At 49.4% G+C, this 23174-nt stretch overlaps 1 protein-coding gene across 1 annotated transcript in view; it reads right to left on the reverse strand.

Annotated features, from left to right (window-relative positions):
- Positions 1 to 10824: 10824 nt before the first annotated feature.
- The window catches only part of LOC106750589, a 13493-nt gene continuing 1143 nt past the window's right edge, over positions 10825 to 23174 (reverse strand). Inside the window, exons 2-4 of the mRNA XM_014631034.1 lie at positions 20780 to 21160; positions 16055 to 16229; positions 10825 to 10919 (exon numbers count right to left, since the gene is read on the reverse strand). Of these exons, the coding sequence (XP_014486520.1) occupies positions 10825 to 10919; positions 16055 to 16229; positions 20780 to 21160 (651 nt within the window). The remainder of the gene's footprint in view (positions 10920 to 16054; positions 16230 to 20779; positions 21161 to 23174) is intronic.

Genomic DNA, 23174 nt, shown 5'->3' on the forward strand with positions numbered 1-23174 from the left:
ATTTCGGAAAGTTGAGCACGGTGAACGTATATTCCTTTTATCATCGTACGATCAAGGACTCTTAGCTCGTGACTCTCGCGGCGACGTCTTGGCAGGTAACGTTCGTGTTAATGAAAGAGGATTTCGGTGTTTGGAAATGCAGTAGCGAGCGCGCCTAACATGCGATGCTATCTGTTTCCCCCTTTGGCACGACTTAAATGGCGGCGCCTGGCTGAGTCACGGTCAAAGTCAGATACGTGCATGATACCCGCAAGGGGCAGAAAAACACAACCGACGACAGAAACATCCGGTTCCGGCATCGCGACGAGCGAGACTTTCCCCCTCCCCCGGCAAGGGAAATTCTTCGTTAATTACCGAGTGTGAAAAACATGCACCGAAATATATCGATGACTTCGCCACTTTCGTTATGCACGGGCCGCGATGATTTATCGTGTCGTGTCGTGGATTTCCATTTATAAAATTGTTTTGTCATTTCGGAGGGGTTCATGCTAATGTATCGTCATAAGAGCGATCGAGTGCCTATCACTGTTGCCATAGTTACGAAATTACTATTCATCAACGTTTCCAGCAGTCTTTCCTTTTCTTGGATCACATAAATTATTTCACCCTAATTAATCGTTTCACGCAACTGTTCGAAAAATAATTTAAGAACCAAGAAAAAAGACATTGCAAATAAAATATTAAGGTAATTGTATTGCTAAGTGTCGTATTTTCAATAGTGTACATCGAGAGAACCATTTATAAATTTTCTATTTATCGAACAACAAGATTATGTTTTTAGACATTCAATGTTTAAGTAATAAATGTTATTTTGAAACGAAGTTGAGGTAAAATATATATACGCAATACTGTGAATATAAAAATGTTATTCTTTCTTTATTAGAGCTTTATTAATACATCAGTTGACTTAATAGAAATGCATAGATAATAAAAAGAAGTATAAAAGAGGTTTAAATATGTATATATGTATATGTCGAGTATTACTATAAATTATGAATTTTTCACTGTATTTTTGAAACAAAACCGTCAGTAATTCTAAAACTTATGTATAACATTTGTATATTGAGTTTTTAATGTCATAGAAGTCTTTTTATCAAAATCTCACATATATATAGTTCAGGAGAAATTCAAAATAATATTTTAATTATAACCTTAAAAAAACATGAAGTGTCAAATTTAGTTGAAAATATCTCAGTTCTCGAATAATCAATCTTTTTTTAATGAATTTTCGTATTAATGAATTTCCATGAAACTCGTGATATAATTACATACACATCTTAACTTGTCATGTCAAAGATTAACGATAATTTAGCTATCCCAGATAACCGCCTTATCGGGCAAGCAATAAGGCCGTTTATTTTATTTTCATTTTGCGCCATATGATATTAATTTTATCCGCCAAAATAACGGATCATATACTCGAAGTTTATTCGATCTCAGCGATGATCTAGAACGGCGCTCGTACTATATTACGTACGGTATTATCGGTCAAGTATAGGACGTTTCACTTATTGCGAGACGCGAGAGATCCTAAACCGTGGAAGAGCGCGGAACCATTTACGGTCAGTAACATAATTATGACCGCTTCCTCCTCTTTGATATTACGTTACCATTCAGAGTCTCTCACTGCCAAATGCACCTCAGGGAACTCGATAAACGAGCTCTTTGTACGATTCATAATCAACGTAAAACGGACAAATAGGATTTGCGCGCTAGCACGCGCCGTACATTTTTATGCGCGTTTATACGCGAGAGGTCCGCCTTATAACGCGTTCGTATTCGTTAAAATGAGCTGCCCTCGAAATATAAATTGCGGTGACCGAAGCTCCGAAGAGAGAGATGAAGAGGGGGGGGGATAGATAGAGGAAGATCGTTATGGTAACGTCAGCGATCGCCGGCGGAATCGGCGGTAAAACATTAAGGGCACACCTTCCGATCCTTCAAACGGCCCTTTGAAGGTCGTCGGTTCAATATATGCCGCTCTCGACATCGGGAAGTCAGGAAGTTTCACTTTGATCGAGAGCCTCGGGAATGATGCAAACGAGGGTTCATCGTGCTCGACCTAACGAGGATTCATTTATCTCGACTGGTGTATAAACGTAAATTCCGCCGGTCCAACTTATCCCCCGTGATCCACGGCGAGTGCCACGAACGTTTCTCGTTAGACACGCGCATTTAATTGTACGACGCGAGTATGGCAGCACGCGTGTGCATATTTTTTAGCTCTTCCCTTATTTATAAATGAAAAATCGACGCTCGCGAGACGGCGCGTATAAACCCGGCTCGTGAAAGTTTCCGTCTCGCGCTGCAATTCCTCATCGCGGCATCCCTTAATGTCTACGGATTTGGCAGGGATCATCCGTAACCGTGTTATTTATGCTCGCCGTTGAAGCGGATCTTTTAGCGCGGATTGTTTCACTTACTGTATTACCGCACAGTCTCCGACTGTCGGCTTCTTCGTCGGACGCCGCGTTTTTACGGCGACATCCACCTTACGCGTGCTTCGTTTTCGAGAATTCCTCTCAAAATAGAACGCAATTTATATCCGGTATTATTTACGTTATATCGTCTGTGCGGAAGCGCGTGCGAACGTGGGTCGAGCACGTAAGTCGAGCGCGCGTGAATCCTCTTGAAAACGCGCGACGAACGACGATAAACGGTAATGTAATGCAAGATCTGTCCAATTAAGCGCGCACTGAAAATACAAAATACTACTACACGGGGAATAATCGATGCGTTTAAATAGAAATTAAAATATTGCTCGTACATTTGAGCCCCCGGCAATCGTGTCATCGACAAACGTGTTAATGACCGTACTAATGAATCACGCGCGCAGTAACCTCGGCACCGGCGCTCGGTTATATTACATGTGATTGACATTAATCAAGTGCGCTGAAATTTGATATAACGATTTAAATTACGTTTTTCATACGCCCCGCATCGTCGATAGGGTGATATCCGATATTTCGCCCGGCGCCGCGCCCGAATATTTCTCGCGCAAGGCCGTACGGATAATATCGGGCCGAGCAAATATTTAAAATGTTGTTTATTCTGGTGACGTCATTACTGCATTATTGCGTCCGTACTGTAGGCTATATGCTGTCGGTCGCTGCGCGAGACCGCCGGCCATCGACCGTCAGAATTATGGCTTCGTCACATTTCGCGGTTTATCGAACGATCTTCGTGCCGACACGATGACACGCGCGGGGTTAATTCGCGTAATCGCGTCTTGTCGCGCGGCCGGTCCTAATTATCGCTACGTAAAATGCTCCTTCAGGTTCGGTGCTTCTCGAGGAGTGCCGTTTTAAATGGCCGACGATGCGCGACGGGGAGGGTTGAAACGAAGTTGCTAAATACACGCGCGAATAGTGTACCGGATAAAGTCTCTTTTACAAAGATTCGTGTCGAGATTTATAATCATCAGTTTCGACTCTCTTTTAACGGCGAATTCGATCGTAGCCGCGGCGTCTTCGCGCCAGCTTTAGATCGCGGGCTAATTTCGTCACGTCCGGATATTCATTTCGACTCGCGACGAAGTTTACGATCACGGAGCGAGATCCATTTCGCGCCGTATTTGGGACAAACGCGGTATCGGAAACTCAATACGACAGTGGGACTCGAAGTTCCCTCGAATTTACGATCTCGCGGTGTAGTAGCGAGGGTACGAAGTGCCGGATATGAGAAAGCATCTACGCGACGATTCCCGGTTGGGTTACCGCGCCTTCGAGTAATGCGTGGCGATGCGTGCGATTAGGGTGGCTTACGCACACGCGACACCGAGAGACACATGTGACATCATTCCCACGGGTGACGGGTTTTCGATCGCAGTCTCGCCGTGTCTCGCGGAATCGACGCCGGTAATATTTCCGTGAGAAACGTTAACGACGCCGCGACGTCGAGATTCCTCCGCCTTTGCGCCTCCCTGCGCGGCTGTAAATACATTTCTTTCGCCGGGAAACGCCTGTCCCGCGTCCCCGAGGAAATCGACTACTCCGGGAGTGCGGACAGCCAAGTTTGGAATTTTCAACTTTTACGCGAGAGCAACGGGAAAAAGTGGGATTATGGGGTGCCAAAGGGAAAGTTACATCCGTTTCGACGTCCCTTAAATCCAATGTTTTTATTACTCGGCGCGCGTCCAGTTTCCGCCCCATTGCGTTAACCCGGATGTACCATTGGAGTCGTGCGAATTTACGCGCGCATGCGGAGATTGTTAAGACAAAGTCGATTTTACCGAAATCTTGTTCCGTCGTGATATAAAAAGAAATTTCGAGGATTTACCTTCGTTATAAATAAAAGCGATAATTCTCATTCGACTTCGCTCGATCGCGTTTGCGGCGTTATTCGCCGATATCAAAGGGGTCATCTCGTCTCTTCTAAAATCGCTTTTAGACTCCAATGGGAAACGGCTCCGCGTGCAGCAGTGAATCACTTTACGTTTGTACAAAATCTCGATCCCTTTCGGATTTCCACGTGTTGCCGTAACTCCAAGTATAAATAATCGATAACGAAGTTACATTCGCGAGTCGATCAAGTGGCAGATGGGAAAGCAGAAGCGCGCCGTCGGTGACGCGAATTCGCGTTATTATGCGGAAAATTCGTTTTGGATCGTGAATATTGAGAATCCCGAATGCACATATTTGAATGGCGGTGGGTGTAGACACTTTTACGCTTTCAAATCCTTCTTTATTCAATGCAATTACCTCCTTGCGCCCGGATATCCGATGTTCTACCCACTTTGTATTCAAATCCACGTATGCCATGTTGGAAGCACTCACGTGCGAACAAACCGCTTATTCCTTATTCCACGAACGAATATAAACTATTCACAAACGATACGAGCGGAATACAGAAAGTACCTATTTATTCGATCGACGCGGGGCGTTCAGCCCTTACGCTCATCAAACTGAGAGCACTGAGAGCGATTCGTGCTTGCTCCCGTTCCGAGATATTTCTTCAATAAAATATCTCTCTCGAGTTACCTCGCCGTCTTCTTCGCGTATTCACAGATTTCGTTAATTCCCCGCGTTTCTCACTTACGACGAGAGCCGCCGTCGTACACGAGAGAGCAGTCCGAAACAACACGGGCCGAGCCCGAACATTTTACAAATCCTAAGGAGCGTTTCTTCCCCCTTGATCCCGTGGTCTTTAAGTGTCTCCAGAATTAAGATACCTTCCGGACAATGATTGCGAGAAAGTTCAGACTTGCGCCAGCGAAGTTTTTTCCAGCGCGTTTCGCATTATAAACGCCGGCGGCGTCAGAGATCATTCTATTTCGCGTAAACGACACGTAGGAAGCTTCGTTTCCGAGACTCGTCGCCGTAAGTAACGAAGAAACGATCAAGGAGATCGAGGTGTCTATCCAGTTACGACGGTAAAGCGGGAACACCTGTAACGGGGGTGGCGGCGATAGAGAAAGGGAGAGCGGGCGGGGGAAGGGGAAGAGTAGACAAGGTGCGAGAGAAAGCAACCGAGAGAAGTGACAAGGTTCCTGGTAATTGTCACCGTTGCTCCGCCATTTTCATCACAGGCCGGGGGCAAAGCTCCCTGAAAGCTCTACAAATTGCGTACCCCTTGCGTTCCATTCACCGTGAAGCCTTGGATGGGGAGCCATAAATTTTCATTATTTTATAGTCAACGCCTCGCTTATATCCGCAACAAGCGCGCGACAAGACGGAGAGAAAGAAAAGGCAGGCGAGGCAGGCAGGCGAGCGAGTAGGTAGGTAGGGGGGGAGAGGAGAGGAGAGACACGAAAAGGAAGAGACAATGAGCGAAGAGCCGGCTGAAGAGGGAAGAACGTGTCGGGGAGCGAAAACTCCCGGCACGAGACGCTAAATCCGCGGGCTCCGTCGCCGTTTCCACGCGCGCTACACTAATCGCGTGATTTCTGCCGTTCGCACATAATTTAAAATCTCCAATATTACCGACCTCCTTCCCGTTACCTCGCAACGTTTCTTTGTGGGGCTCCTCCGCACACCACTCTCGACCTACCTTTAATCATAAGGTCCATATAGATCGGAGATTGAAACCCGGTGTAATTTCGGCGAACTGGTTTTTAATTAAAACCGGTTTAATTTTCGGCGCTCCAAAGGCAGATAATGTATCTTGCACGGGTTATTATTATTATTATTATTACAGCTTATTAATCGCATTTCTGCTAACGCGTATGTAATTGCTGTTTATACTCGTTACTCGTTGATTCGCTTATCACTGATTAACGATCCTTCGTGCGTGGTGGAAAGTTATACCAGATGGTCTCGTGAGCTCGCTAATGGGGAGCTCGCTAAAAGTCCGCTCGGCGCGGCGTATTTGAAAACTTTACCTTTTATTACCATCTCTCTTTCTCTCTCTCTCTCTCTCTCTCTCTCTCTCGCGTGGCCATAATCGTTTTCGGGAGTGTCGCGAATACGAGCGCGGCGATAATCACTGATTCTTTCACCGCGGCGCCGTTCTCTCGCCTCGTGTATCTCCCCCCGCGGCGGTCCCTTCCCGTGCCTTTAATTCCGCAACAGCTTCCACCTTAATAAACTTTCGCCTTCGCCGAGGGAGAGCAAGTTCGACCTTCGTCAAGGCCTCTTTGTCGACGGCGCCGCGTCGTGAAAACGTCGTGACCTTGGCTACTACGTGGAAAGGCCTCGTAGAAAGTAGCCGGGCCCTCTCGTGGTGATTTACACCCCCGCCCGCAGTGCGACTCGAAGTTTCCGACGGGACGCCACGGCGGTAGGTGGGTAGGAGTTACGCTTATTAATTGACGATTTATAATTGCCGGGAGCTAGTCCGGCTCGCCGTATGGGGGCGAGACCGAAGTTGCGTGCACCCCCCAAGGTGCTGCCGCTAATAGGGTGGTATCCCGACGTTTAATTAGCCCGCCGCGAGATCTATGGATCCCCCTTACTCTCGTTCTTCCTCCCCACCTCCTACCAAAGTCCTTCCCCGCGTTGTTGTACTCCTTCTTGCCTTTCACCCGACCGCTTTCTATTCCTTCGTCTTTCCCGCGAGGGTTCGTCCGCGCAACCGCGCCGATATCTCGGCGTTCTCGTAATTGATCGTGTATCAAACACGAGTACCCCGGCGTTCCCGTGAGATCCAAGCGAGGCTGCGCTGAGGGTTAACGCTGCGTTCATTATTTCCGAGCGTTTACCGTTTTTGCTCATTACACGGAAGAAAATTAGTATCAATCAACTCATATTCTCGTATACAAGCAAGAATATGTAATCTTATTTAAGTGAAAATAAAACTTGCTTACGTGAAGAAATGTTATATATTTGCACTGAAAATATATTCTTGTTATTAAAAATAATAATTTTCATGAATTGAGAGGAAAACTATTGGATGAAAGGAACGATATCTTCAAACTGATACAATTGTAGTTTGAAGATATCGTTCTTTTTATTCAATATTTTTTCCTCTCATTCATGAAAGTTATTTTTGAGTAACAGAAATATTTTTAGTGAAACTATACGGAATTTCTTCGAATTAGCAAGTTTTATCTTCACATAAGATTATATATTCTTGCTTATATATGAGAATATGAATCTCGAATTTTGATATTGATTTTTTTCCGTGTAGATACCGCAGTTACCAATGCTTTGTATGTTCAATTATTATTTCTCAAGTATTAGTTTCCCATTTTTTTAAATTTAATTTAATTTAATTGCTTATTAATTTAATTATTTTTAACTTCAAAAATAGAAAAATTATCGAAAATTTCCCTTTAGAAACGCTCGAGTTTTGCGAGCGGAAGGGATTTACACTGCGGTTACAGCAATCGCGGAGACGGATTACAAGATTCAAGAAGAATAACTTTTAGGAAGTGGCACGTTATTCTTGCCTCGCGAAAGTGAGGCGAGGCCGAGGAAATCGCGGTACGGTCTATTAATATTTCGTTACAGATGGATAAGCCGAGAGAGCTCCAGAGCGTGATTTGAATACCCGTCGTAGCCCCGAGCTAAATCATTTTTGCCCGCAATAAAGTTGTCTTTTACATCATCAGCTTGCTCACGGGAGAATCCCCCACAATGGAAGTGCAAAGGTCGGTTACATAAAACACCGTGTGGGAGAGCCGAACGTTGCCCGATACCGCCAGGCCACCCATGCGCTTTAATTTATTACTTAGTTGTTTAACACGAGGATCCCCAGGGCTGATCGAGGCTCCTCGGCAGTCCGAGTTAGACACACTCGCGTTGTTCTCGGCTCGCAATGTACTTATACCTCGCGATACACTTGAATTCTTTTCCCGACCGCGCACCGTCGACCTCGGGCTACGAGGAGAGAATCAATCGCCGTACGTTTCGCCGTGCGCATCCGTTCGCGTTTTTTCGGCGGCCCGATCGTTGCTTCTACGCGAGACCGCGTGCACGCTCTCCCAAATCGTCCCTCGAAACACGATAGCGATCTCGAAGGGTAGTGCCTGAATGCGTGTGGGCGTCGTGCGGATGAATAGACGGCGAAAAGATTGAACAGGGAAGGGGTGTCTCGGCGCGAAGCGCCGGTGAAAGATGGTCCTTGGTTACAAATAACCGGCCTAAGGCCGAAATCGCCTGCCCCGTATCTCGCAATGAATTATCGCCGTCGCAGGCCCTGAATTAAAGTAATCGGGCGTGTACCCAGCGGGGTACAGAGTACGCGGAGACTGGATAAATGGGCCTTCTACCTCGCTTCGCCTAATATATACGTTTAATCGTTTCGAGTGTTGTTCTCTGACATTGCATACAGATCGCTTCAGAAGGGGAGGGGGAGAATGGGCTGCCTTGAATTAATTAATCTCCTCAGGAATGTCTTCTTCACTTGGATACATTATGTAACTTTGACGAATCAGGGGTTTTCGTAAATTGCTCCGCGGGAGAGCGATTAAATAACAGAAAGTTATTTCACAATTAGTTTCAAGCGGCCCTCTCGCTTCGACAAAAATTTTAATCTCGAGTTCTTCGGCTGGAGTTTAATTAATTTCATTCAATATTGATCATTTAAGAGCCCGGTTTGAACAATCGTAACTGCACAACACGAGCGAAACCTGTTTCATTATTTACCTTTTTCCGCGATGAAGACAAATTATATGTTAAATATCGCCCGAAAAATATTATAGAATAGCCTCATCTTAAATTAAAGTTACGATGGATTTCGGTGACCGATGATCGCGAGTGCGAACTTTCGATTCATCCCTTCCGTCTCGATGTATCACAATATAACAATTTTTCTTCCCGTGAAGTTCGTGCGTTTGTGCGAGAATCAATTATGAACGAGGTTCGAGGGATGATCGTCGACCCTGTCTGGCTGCGGCCCTGAGCCCGCCCGTCGGGTGGGTCCTTTAAATTACTCTGCGCGCGGGAAACAATAAACTGGCGAAGTTTATAGCAGCGACCCGACCGAAAGAGGGAAACGATGGACTCTCGGTTTAATTTCACGAGAGCCAGGTCGGAATAGGAGTACGTGGGTTGTGTACGTGCTTCCCGTATAGGCGTAGACGTGCACGCGGCGCGGTCGCAAGAAAACGGAGCGCCCTTCTCACCGGAGGGCGAAATAATATTCGGATAATTACGGCACGCAACTTTAGTTTCGCAAATTGATGCGAAATGATTAATCATGCAAACTCGGCAAATTGTCCGGTCTACCTTGTTATTCGTTGCACGTGAAATTTCGATACCCTCGAAGCTGGATGCGTAGCTACGAGGAAGCGGCGACCACATCGTTCAGCGCGAACGGCGAAATTATATATTCGTATAATTACGACGCGACTTTAGTTTCCGTCAATTAACGCGGGCTAATCCATTATGCGCATACGATAGATTCGTTCGGTCGCCGCTTTGTCCCGTGTTCCCCGATAAGTACTCGATTTTTCCGCGACCGTAATTTTTTGCAGAAGTAAAATGTCCGCGTACACGGAAATGCTTTTCGTGTTTATGCGATCGATTACGAGTTGCAGTATCGAGCACGAATACGAATTACAAGCTTAAAGCGCGCGCGCGTTGCTTTTCATTATTTACATACTTATTATTGTCCATTTTTTTTTATCACTCAATTTCTTATTTTAACGGCGCTCCAGGTAACCGCGTGCCTCGGGGCTGTCGCAGGCAATAACGAAATTTGCCTTCCCGACTTTTACTCCTCCGTCGCCGCCGTTACCCTTCCACCCTCCGCTTCCTCTATTACCGTCGTTCCCCCCTCCCCGGTCGGCGTCTTGCAAATCGCGTCCGCATCTTTTTTTCCCCGGCGTCTCCGCCGCTTTCTCGCACGGTATGTAAATGGAACTTTCCGCGTCGGCCGGTGTAATAAACGCCGCGGCCGTTTTATCCGGGATGATTTTGCCGCGCGTCCCGACCGTTGTAATCGGCATCGATATCCTCTCCTCTCGGAATCGACCGCCCTCCCATCCCTTTTGCCCTCCGCTAGTTTCCCGATCTGCTTTTTTCTCTCGCGCTCTCTCACTCGGCTACATCGGCTTTTCAGGTTCGACTGGTACCCACTGCATATACCGCGCACGTGCCCGGAATCTTCGGGCGGAGCGATTAGATTTCGGATTTACCCCGCATCGCGTCGCGTGATATCAGGTGTACTTTTCGAACGCGCGCGCGAGGAAGTACTTTCATTCTCGAAGTGTACCCTCCCCCGATTCCAGATACGCCGAGCTTTCAAAGAGATAGCAAGAAAGTCAAGGTATCTGCTGGGAGACGTGTCCCGAATTCTCTTCAGCCGATACATTCGAACAATTCTTAAATGTTGTCCTCGTGTCTCTGGAAAGATTCGCGACGCTGACACGCCGGCTCGCAAGTTAATCCCCTGCGACACGTATCCTGCCGTTCATCGAGGCTCGAGTATGCACAATCCCGGCTAGAAATTTACTTCATGCTCCAGCTGAGTTGACTTTAACTGGCTGTCGGGTCCATCTAAGGCTATACTATCAGATTCTAAGAAGCCATAGAACGCTGCGCGGTAATCAGGACCTTAGTCAGCATTCGTCATAATGTCCTCATCAGATTATCGAATCTCCATGACGTTTTATCTCAAGTATACCTGATGACAATTTCTAGTCGGGACGTTACGTTAATTATAACTCTCAAAATTCGGCTTGCTTATAATAATAACATTGCCTTTATTGGACGCTAACGATTACGATATGTACACTTCAAAAGTGTCGAAGACGCAATGTTGAGAGCGATCAAAAGTGCGTCAGCTGTGCACAGCTGGTTTCACCGCCTTGCCTAAATATATATGTAATAAATATAATAATAATTGTAACAATGAGAATAGATTCGCGCGAATAACCGGCAGGGCAGACTCGCACGTGAATCCGAAGATCTCCTCCTCGGGAAGGCGCGTCGCGGGATTATTTGCCCTCAAACGAGAACTAGTAAATAAATATTTGCATGGTCAGCGAAGGCAGGCGAGAGCTCGACGGCGGCATTAGGTCGTCGAAGACAGAGAGACATCGGACCTCCATTATTTGCTCCATGTCCGAGACACGGTCAGACCGAACTGACGCCCGTGTTTCGATTCCTTCCGCTCACGGGTCCTCCGTATTTCCGCGACCCTCCAACGAGTCGAGACAGGAAGAAAACCACGTGCGAGGTTAAGACGCCAGAGAGAAAGACGAGGTGGAGTAACCTAAGGGAGGAGGGGACGCGCGAGGGGGAAAAAGAGTTCGGTTTTCCCAAACGAATTGCGACTCCACCGACCGGAGGAATGCGTAGGTATCCTCATAAAACATCAAAGCTACGTCGGGAATGATTGAAATTGTTTCGCCGACCATGGCGCGCCGAAAGAGGAAAAGAGAGAAAGAGAAAGAGAGAGAGAGAGAGAAAGCCCTCGTACTTCCGCCGGACTACCGACGGTCCAGCCGGGTGATTCGCGTCCGGAACCTAGGAAGGACTCGCGTCCTGCCGCGACCGATCCCTCGATTGTCTTCCGCAGACAACAAATTACATTCCGACTCGTCCGCGTCGTCCGCTCACTGATTCTCTCCGCGCGCGTACTCTCGGTCGCGTTCGTTTTTTCATGGCTCCCGTACCTCTATGTGTGTCTTTCCGCAACCTTACTTTGACCTTCTCTGTGTTTGCGATCATCGCGTATCTGGGCGATCGTTTGCCGAGTACTCGCGACATCTCGTGATTCGCGAAGAGCGACGGATAGATGCGTAACGAGCCAGCCTTCTTCGGCACCGCATCACGTGCGCTCCAGTTCTTAACAATGTTCAAATAACGAGGTCGGGTCTTCATCGATTGACTCAGCAGTTCCCGTTTAAGTGCGAGGATCACGAAAGCTCGAATGTACGAATAAGAAATTTCCTGCGGTATTATACGCAACAAAGTTCGGTTTGCACCGCGGTGGTGTAAGGATCGCGTTGCTGACGCACGGTCGCATGACTCGTCCGAAAGTTTCAGCCGTACGGCCTTTGGAGCGCGGGAGAATGTATCACATGCATTCATCTCGAATGTACGCACGTACGTACGCGTCCAACGTGTAGGTTTCTATTTTTTCCGTTACAATGACGCGACAGAAAGTGGACTGGAAACCTTGGTTCGGTAGCGACGCGCGCTAAGGTTGTCGCCCGGTTACCTCGTTTTGATTCCCTCCCGTTGGGAATCTCGGTCAAACGAGAAATCCTTATCAGAAAAATCGCAGATGGGCTCGATTCTGGATATTACGTTGTCGGGGCGAACTGAGAAAGAAAGGGAGAAGGAGAGAGAGAGAGAGAGAGAGACGTACTCGAAAAAGCTTCCACCATCCGTGGTGGCAAATTATACGAATGACGTTATCGCGGAAAAGTAATTTGGTTCCATGCTAATAGGCCCCCTTTTTTCCGCCCCACCACCAATTTCACGTCCACTCTTTCTCTGAATAATGCATAGGTTGAACTTGGGTTTGATAACGGCACGAAGGAGCTTCTCTCGGACCATTGGAGAAGAGGGGGGGGGGGGGGGGGGGGGGAAAAACATTTCCCCNTAGTTCGGTATTAAAAGGGATTCGGGTCGTTCCATTCTCGGTTGAAATGTACGCTGTGTGCAACGAGCGAAGGACAAGCGCCCGTCCGACTAAAGTCCACGGCAGTTATCGAGAATATACCGCTGCTGTATGTACGTGTACACCTTGTTGAGCGAATCCTTTTCAGCGGGTGTGCCGCGCCGTGTCGCGAGTAATATTCGAGTTAATAACGCGTCCGTCGATCGGCGTAATCTGTTACGGCCGGTTACGGCATCACTCCCGTTGACAGATCGCGGATAATGCGGGTACTGTAAGTGCAATTTCCGCGCATTGTCGCAATTATGCGACGCGAGCGTAACGAAATGATGATAGTGAAGGCTCCGTTAAATCGCTGCGACGAAAATCACGTTGAATGTTGCTCGCTCACTCCTCGAAAAGTACTCTTTTAAAAGTATTTCGTACCTCCCCGCGACGTATAACGCCTTCTAATGTGCATATACGGTGGCGAATGTACGCATGGTCTGTGGCAAAAGGTCAGGAACTCGCTCAAGTAGCAGCGGTAATGGCTCCCTTGTGCGAACCGCGGCAAAGAGTGCTATAAAGACACGATGACAGAGCCTTTATTGCCCGTATGCTTCGCGGATCTTCCGCCTCGTGGCGATCCATTTACTTCGGGACGCGCACGGGGAAGAGTTCATTTTCTCCCGATATGCCGGGACGAGATCCCGAACGAGCGCGGGACCACAGAAGGATGGAAATGAGTCTGGTAATTCGTAAACAAGCGAAAAAGAGACCCCTCAAGGGTTCCGGAAGGGAGGAGGGTGCGACCGGACGGAAGACCGCGAAGAGGCGAAGTTTCGAGAATCGAAATCAGGCGTAGGAGACGTCCCCCGGGTATAAAACTTGCTCGTGGCATCGGGGAGTCGTGCGTGGCAAAGCTGCGAGCATGAGGAAGGAGATAAGAAGACGCCGGTGGAGAAAGAGAGAAAGGAGAAGAGAAGAAGAAGAAGGTTGAAGCACGAGGAAAGCGGGTATTCGAGCGTGACCCTCGTACTCCGATACTTCGCCACTGTCGCCGGCGGGTATAGGAGACAAACAGCCGCGTATCCTCGCTTTCGATAATCAGCCGGACATACATAAACATGGCAGTCGGGAGGAAAAACGGAGAAGAGAATGGAAAATGGATGAGGCGCGTTCGCTGCAGGGGCATAATGCTCTCGAAGGAAGGGCTGCCTGTCCTCGCGCGCGCACACGCGAACTTACGTCTACGTATCAATAACATTCTAGCATGAAAGGTGCTTTCGGTAATGGACTCACGTAAGGGTACTTTGTCACCGATGTAGAATCTCCTCGCGATCCGCTCAACATGTTAAGAGGTCCAGAAGCTTGAAGCTCCCGCGTGTTAAAACCTGACCTTCATAATTCACGAGTATATCGTGGCGAGAGCACGCGAATGTGTGGAATGCGCACATACACACTCACATATATATATATATTAATTCGTAATTTATGATTGCTGTGTGAGAATTCGTTTTATATCGAATCACATATTTCGCGGCAAACACATGAAACTTCGTTATCCCCCGGGGGGATCGTCTGTTTACGGTGTGTATTTTTACGGTATAATTTTAACGGGCGCTCCACAACCAGGACACGTGTTCGCATTTGATTAAGACGTATGTTATTTACGTAGAAAGCGAACTAAGATCGACCGATCGTTTAACGAACAAATTCGGCACATTCGAGACTGATAAGTTCGAGAATGGCAATTTATTCCGACTTATCGGTAACCCGGATCTACGGCAATCCGGCGTAAATTCCGACGCGAGACGCGAGAAATAGTCTCTCGAGCCGGTGCGACGACGCTTCGATCTCGCTCGAAATCGTATTCGTTCGATTGCTGTTTACCGACCGCAAAGTTCGACGTGTCGCGATCTGAGGAACGACGGATGAAGGGACCAAGAGGATGCGGCGCGTCAGCGGAGTCGACGACGATCGGATTTACGAGTCCGTCGAACACTCACGTTTACTGAATCCAGCTGGAGCCCTTGAGACGACGCGGCCAAGATTAGTCTGTCTTCGGGTAAGCGCGGCTGGGCGCGCGTGGAGTCGGTGAAGGGTTACCCGTATTTAATTAAACTGTTACTTCGCATTGATTGCCAAACTTGGGTCCTGGGCCGCTGCGGAGAAGATTATCGAAGTTCGCCGCGCTTCTACTCAGGCCATATCGAGAGGTTGCCAGGCAATCTCGCGAACTTCCAGCCACGCGATAGCGTCCGCTAACCTTCTTTGTCAGTCGCGCTTTATTATTGCCTTCCCGAGCGGCCGATTACGCGTCTATCGGCGGGGAAAAAACGGAGGATGCGAGCGTTTTAGCATATATATAGCGAACAAACCTTAGGTCGCGCGTCCGTAAATCTGTCCCCCGTAAGCGGGAGAAAAATCGCGGAAACGTACGCTCGTGTACGAATTATCGTCGCATTGTGCATTATGCGAGGAGAAACGGGGGGGAGGCCACTCCGGGCGGTTGCGGAATCGAATTTCGCGCCGCGAACTCGACGTTCCCGCGGAAGTTGGCCGGAACCAGCTCGAAACAATCTCCACGGCTGATCCGGAGGATTGCTTACGGCGATGTAATAGATACGCTGAATGGACGACAAACGATAATCGCGATAGCGGCGTCGCAAGAAGCTAGTTAGTGGGAGTTCCGCTTTTGCCTCGTGATAGTGACAGGGACGTTACAAACTGTTAACTAGCTCCTTACCAGTGGCAAGTAGCCGTGTGCCACCGCGGGAAAAGAAAAGTTGGGAATGTGGCGCTCGTGTCCCGGCCAATCACCCGCCGCGCGATGATTTGACGCGAGGTGAAATGCTCGCAGCTGCAGTTTCCCAAGTTTGCGCGATGATCTTGCCAGGGACGTAATATCCAGCCGGTAAGCGGTTTAGCGATACTCTTCGAGACAATGTACTTCGGCGAGCGCTGGATAATCCACGCATCGTGTTAATGCTATCAGCTGTGCATGTGCCGCTCCGTTGGAAATCATCGACGAGAGGATCGCGTTACGCCGACGACGGTGCACACTCTCCCGTCTTCCGCGGGGAAGAAATCACACCTCAGGGCGTTACACTCGTTTCATTACGTTGCGCCAAATTTCCCGAGCTTGCGGACAATTTGCAATAATTGGACTGCGAGTTCTCGCTGCTCGGGAATTCTTGAGTCTTGTTGTTATCAACAGTGATACCCGTATTGATATTTTCCTGGACCTTCTCATATACGGCATAGATTCCGATTAGATTGGGGATCCTAATTAGATCCTACGACATTTTCCGTGCAGAGTTCTCGATTATATTTCTGATGTAACGAGCAGAACGTACGCATCGAAATTTGCGACGATCATCCGTTGAGAAGGGACGGCATTTGCGATATTCGATCGCATGGACAATTCCAATGTAAGGGCGTACCAAGTTGCGTGCAGTTGCGGAGTGCTCGGAGTCCACGTCATAATCTTGTCAGGAACGTTGGGAGTTGCGTGTAAGCGGTGAGAGAGCGACTGGTAGCTCTACTGCGAGCGGGGGTTGCACGTATTCGCTGCGATAGAGAGAAGAGCTTCCACCCTTCCGTCTCTGCGCTCTGTGTTCGCGCTACCCTACTCGCTGAAACGCAAGACCGGCGTCTCCTGTCGATCGAGGGTAGGCGAGCGAGCAAGCGAGCAAGAGGGAGTTTCATTTAAGTTAGAAATTGCTTCTTCCGTAGCGATGATGGGCCGCAAATTGGGCGCGAAACAGAACGCGAAGGAGAGAGGAGTCTCGAGACGCGGAGATGACGAGAGAGAGAGAGAGAGAGAGATGAGGGAGGCGACGAAGGCGCGTGAAGAAACAAAGAGGAACGGAGGGGTAGGAAGGAGCAGGAAAAAATGCGTGAACGAAAGGGTGTATTGATTTTTTATTTATGCGCCTGTCTACCGGGCGGAAATGCAGTCAGCGCGCGAATGTCGGGCCGAGACGGTGTCGCGATAGGTATAGAGCGAGCGCTTCGTCCTTGTTCGGGTGAATCGCGCACTTATCACGCGAGACGACGATAAAACGTCGCCAGTCGTAGGATCAAACGAAGTGTTAACGAGCGACTAACTCGCCGGCTGACAGCGCGGATCGTTAGGAGAAGATTCGCGACGATAGACGCTCGTTAATGCGAACGAAATCCGATATTTTGCGTGAGCAACAAAGGGCGATTTCTGTTTTCCTATATTTTTTTTTTCCGCACGTCGATGTGACCGGTCATCTCGCGTTTTTCGGCATAACGAGTCGTGATTATCCAGCCGGGCGACAAAGGCCCGGCCGTTACTAAAGAGTATTTGATGAATCGTCGCGCCCGCGCACGCCAACGTTATCGATGGCGCGAAGATATTTGTGAAATATGCCGGCCAAGACTACCGGCAGAACGATAATGTCCCGTATCTTCGGTCGCGATAGTGAAAAACGCGATAAATTACGCGTACGTAAAATGTACGCCGAGCGAGGGAGTGTGTGTGATATGCGAATTGAATAATTAATGAAACTGCGAAACTTTATCTTTCAGCACGGCGCAACTCGCCGCAAGAAGGATGCGCGTGAATCGATAATTCGCGTGTCAAGTACGGGGATATGTTTAAACGCCCCAGTTGCGGAAAGTTCCCCCCTCCTCCCCCTCTCCTTTGGTTTACGCGTGCTCGAAGGGTTATTTATGCTCACGGCAGTTTGGTAGCGGCGAGGAAAGATTTTCAATCGCTCCTTGGGAAAAAGTCATGTAGCGCGCGAGGGGGAGGACATTAATTATCCGAGAAATTTATAATACGCGAAGAGGAATTTCGCAGTGTGTGTGTGTACGCGCGCGCTTGTTCGTGATAAAGCGGCGGGGAGTTCTTCCTTCGTGTGAATATCGAAGGTCGGAGGAGACGACGTGGATTAGAGTGCACGACCGGAATTTCGCGGCGAAATCCATTCCTGCGCCGGAACTATGACCGACCCAGGAGGGCTTTCAGCCAGGACGAATGAATACCCGGAGGGGAGGGATTACTTCCGTCTCATTAACGTGGCTCGCGATTCCGCGCGCGCGCGCGGCGGAATCGGGAAATTCGTCACGCCCGTACACCGGAGCGAAAATCCTAATTCATTCAGCCCTCGACGATGAAAATGGCGATTGTGTGCCGACGGTTAATCAGGGAACGATGTAATGCGCTTTATATCGCGCGTTTTCACGGTAAACGATAATCGTTGTATCTCCCGTTTATTCGATTTCCGCCGGAAATTCCGTCGCGAACAAACTAGAGTCGAACGTCGCGCCGCTGATTGGACGTATTTCATTTAGCCGAGACAAGCATCATTTTGTCTTTGTCCGATCGGTAACAAAGACAGGACGATGCTTGCGTTATTAAATGGAAAACAGCCGTTCTCGCCGTTACAACGGGATGTTGAAGGAGAAGGGCAACTTTTCGCTGGTAACGCCGGATAAAGGATATTCTCATATAATTCGGAACGTCATCTTGGTATGATCGAAGGCGCCGTTATTAATCCGGGACGCTTCGTGGCGCACTGTGCAACGGTAATGTAATCGTCTAATACGGCCCCCGGATGACGCGATGATTTCCACTGTCATGCTAATCCGCGCAGCCCGTAATTGCGCGTTTATGCGCGGCCCAGAGCCGGATTGACCTCGAGCATTATGCGTCCAGGATGTGTCCCGGTCTGTCACGGGGGCCAGGAATTATTTGCTCGTGGAAGAATAGGAGAGCGAGCGCGCGCGTATGATGGATGGCGGCAGCGTGTTGTCACGTTGAGGGAATGGCCTCGCGCGGAGTCGTCATGCCTGGAGATTGAAATCCTCGCGCGCGAGAGTCCGCTTTTCCTTTTCATCCCGCTGCGGTGCTCAGTCGCCGTAGTCATTATGATTCAGCTGAAATCTTAATGGAGTATCGCGGAGCACCGGGATGTGTATCAGAGCGGCTCGCTCCCGCCGTACGAGTTTCGCATTACGCCCAATAAAAGGCGGGAGATTCCGGCCGCATTTTTTCTCCCCGGAAACGAATCCGGAGATTCGATGCTACGTCACAGGCTCGCTCCGCCGCCCCGGCGATACTGAATACGTCTCCATTATAGCGATATCCATTTGCGGAACCTTCCATATTCCCGCAGCTCGCGTGTTTAGGTAACACCGGGAGCAGAGTCCTCGTGATCGTTCTAACGCATTTCTTGCCTCCCCCTTCTTTCCCTCTCTTGTTTCCTTTTCCTTCAATCCGGCCGATATCGCCGGTGGCTGCTGGCCGATGAATTGATTTACTCGTCTTGCGCCGGCGACGACTACAGTGATAAATACCTTTCACGCGCAAGTGTCCGCTACGTTGAGTACGGAGTTAGCCGGAGCTAGCCGGTTTCCAGGTGGTGCAGGATGGGCTAGACGGGCCCGAGATATGGTGTATACCTTCGGAGCGATACGTCATCCCTGACAAGCCGGCGTGCCGATAACCCCCCGTCTACGACAAACCCCGTGTGTGGCCTCACACCTCATCGCCGCAAGGGCCATCCATCATGTTTGAGTAATGTAGGGGAACGATTTCGCGTTATTGCGAATGACCGACTCTGTCGCACATGTCCTTTTACCGTTCTGTCTTCTCGCGGATTATCTTCGAAAGATTTGCTCGGTTAACGCGACGAGCCCGATATATTATCGCGCGCGCGCCTCTCCGCGCGTAGCTCGCGCGTTGTCTCTCAATTACGTCGCCTCTCGATTTTACGATCGCCGCCGGCGTCGTCGTCGAGTGTCCCACAGACGCGGAAAACGGCTATTTAGGTAGCGAAACAAATCCCGATACTTTCCTCCTGATTACCAGCTCGAACGATTCTCCGTCTCTCTCGGCTTTCCCTGTCGCCGAAAAAAGTGGGCGGTAATCTCTGAGGGGAAAAAATATCTGCTCGAAGAAATACGAACGTTCAGTCTTAGCGCGTTGGAAACGGTTCTCGAGAGACGGAGGTAACCGTTAATTGTCCGTCGACGGGCGGTTACATGTTGAACAACGAGCGAGATTCTTTTTCACTCGCTGAAAACTTCCTCGCGAAAATTTCATTTCACTTTGAATATTAGATGTCGCTTACGAAAGTATCTCGCCATTTTTACTCTTCATATCGCTTCGTTTCGCCACGTTTTTAACCTATTCGGTCGGTTTTATCCTCGTTTTTTGCACTCTCAGGCGCGTTATCGAACGAAGGCACATGACGAGTACGCGCGAATATGCTTGAGTATTTTTTAAGGGGATCCGCCAATCTTCAATATTCGCTTTCTCATTGACGAGTGGACAGCGTATTAATATGTTCCTGTTTTACTCGGCACTTCATTTCAGTACAGAAATAAGCACGTTAAAGAGTCGTGCACCTACCCGTGCTATTTCAAAATGTGCAGTGTGAATGCTTGTGAATGTTAAACAAGTTTTTAGCTGTGTTTCAGATGTATGTACTTAAATACACGTCAAATTTACACAGCACGTGTTTACTACTCAAAAATACTCGATAGTACATACAATACTACGTTCATACTATATTCGTATGTAATCCGCTGTAACTCGTTATTACGGAAAAGCACTTCCCTTACTCCCCAAAAACAGGCTCGCTCACTCGAATTTCGCCGTTCTCCGCGGGCTAAAAACGGCGGGAAATATTTTCGTAAGGGCTCCGTCAATAGTTTCATCACGCCTTCCGTTTCTGATATTTTTCTCTCTTCGCTGCGATCGGTCTTCCGTACGATACGGGGATAGCAATGTCGATCTTTTCTCAAATCCATTCTCGCCTGTATTTTTATTGATACGGTTTTATCGGCGGTTCCTGGGCGCGCAAACTACATCGAAACTACCGATGTACTCACCGTTATGGACGAGCAGCGCGGAGTCGCGAGCAACAGTGATAAGGTCACTGTCGGTGAGGGTTTCGTCGGATGCGTTACCCGAAGTCGGTGTGTCGCTGAGGCCGGCACCACTGCCGGGCATATGATACAAGGGATGTTGCTGCTGCTGTTGCTGTTGGTAGGCGCGCTGCTTATGTTGACCGGAGTTGTAATGATTGTGATGCGACTGGTTGGTCTGGTGGTTGTTTTGCGGATAGACAACGCGACTACGCAAACTGGAGGTATTATCCTCACCCTCGCTGCCACTCAGACTGTAGGCCGGATAGAGCCGTCCCTTCCCTGAAACGGAGATCGTAACGATTGCGATCACTGCACACTTCTTTTTTTACGATATACGCTCGATGTGACTCTCAACGTGCGCGATACGACGGTCCTCCCGATAACGATGAATCTCGGAACGTCCGACGTCGTCGATTAATTAAAACGCAGCGTGCGCGAGACGGTGGTTTCGGGGCTCTCTCGGTAATCAGTGCCGGTCTGTAAAAAACCGTTAGTCGGAAATGGCACCGCGGTGTCGGCGCCGCTCGTAGCAATTAATTTAATGAAAACCCCGGGGCGAGAGTTGATTTCGAATCCGTCGGAAGACACGCAGAGTCGTCGGGAGGAAAGTCGCGAGTTACGAGACGGGATTCGGTCACATACGTGCCGCGTGTTTTCAAACGCACGTCGTGCGGACAACATTAATACGGAGCGCGGCGAGCACGGTCGCGAAATATACCGTTGTTGAATCCCCGGGTCCATTCTATCGTGACGCGAGATCGCGTTCGGCCGCAAAAAAAAAAAATAAAGAGAGAGAGAACAAACCGGCGAGTTTGCCTTCGTTGCAAGCTGTCGCAACATTAGAAAGAGATCGCGAGATGCAACGGCCGATTTAGCAAGGACGCAAGAACGTGCGACGCATTAGGAGACCCCGAGGCTCTCGGAGGAGGAGGCAAGGGAACGGGGGAACTGGAAAAACAACCCTGGTCGTCACGCACACTTGCACAAATAGCAGCGAAGAGACGCGAGACTTCCGCATCCTCCGGGGCCGCGCGCGGTCCGTTCGAGGGGAACATCCGGTGCGGACGTCTTCCTTTTGGAAGCCTCCCGCGACCGGCCTCTATGATTTCATCGCCACTGCTTTACCCGAAGCGCTCCCGCGAGACCGACGTTCGCGTGACGCCTTGGTGTGTTTTTTTCCTTCCTTCTTTTTTTCATCCGAGGCTATAATAGCGCGTAAGTCGGGCTTCCGACGAGCTATCGACGGAGGAGGCTAATCGGTCCCAAGAGCGAGTTCTCGCTCGAGTTGTCATCGTTCCGGGGACGTCTCGGGGAGACGCGGGGAGACGACGGCTGCGGTGCCAGATGCTACGAGGCGACGAGCGAGAAGGGAAACCGGTTTTCGGGACGCGCGCGGGAGTTCCCGGATCGGGTACGTTATGGAAAAAGCTGATGGCGCGGCGACCCGCCTCGTTATGGCGGTGCCTTCGGGATAAATCGCGCGCGAAAACTTTGATCGATGCCTCCCGCCTTTGACCTCTGACCTCCTCCACCTCCTCGTGCGGCGCTCTCTCTCTCTCTCTCTCCCGCTCGCTACGTCTTGCATCAGCGAGCCGTGCTATCGGGACATCGATATCGCCGAGTCGGTTTTCTTCCCTGAATCGGCGTCTTTGACGCGACGACCGCCGGGCCGATCGATCGACCTGTCGCCGAGAGTTACGCCGTGGAGAAAAAAAAAAAAGAGGCGGAGGTGGTGGTTCGTTAGCATCCCGTTGAGAAGCGAGGGATGAGAAATCGTGTTTCTGGATAACCCCCTCCCCTACCCTCCTCCCTGGCGCTTCCTCCGCGCGAGACAAAATGGTTTATGGGTGGACGTGTATCAGTGTCCCGGCCCGACGGAATCGATTATCGACGAATCCGCGGACGCTGGATCGGACGGAAATTGCGATTCGATTAACCCTGCTCGATTGCCCGGCCCGAACGAACCCGGGTGGGTAGAAACGCGTTGTATCCTTTTCCGTTTTATATTTTTAATTAGTCGCGATTCCTCGCTTAAATATTACGACGAGTCGATCGATCCTCGCCTCGTCTCGGCTGTTGCATCGGCGCTCCTTCGGCGGCGGGGAGCCTCGGGGGTGGACGGGAAAAAGGAGGCTTCGGAGTTTGATTACGATATAGCGCGCGTTTCGCTCTGGAAGGACCTTCGCTGCGTGATGGATGAAGTTACAGCGAAATGCAAATGTTATTAGCAGTATCTATCGGCAGCGTGTAATTCGACATTCAATTATGGCTTGGGCCGCGTATCGGGCATAATGCATCGCGCGCTCATCGCGATCTACGCCACCCCCCCCCCC

Source organism: Dinoponera quadriceps, unplaced genomic scaffold (genome assembly GCF_001313825.1).
Source record: "Dinoponera quadriceps isolate SergipeBrazil2010 unplaced genomic scaffold, ASM131382v1 scaffold5050, whole genome shotgun sequence".
NCBI classification, from domain to species: domain Eukaryota; kingdom Metazoa; phylum Arthropoda; class Insecta; order Hymenoptera; family Formicidae; genus Dinoponera; species Dinoponera quadriceps.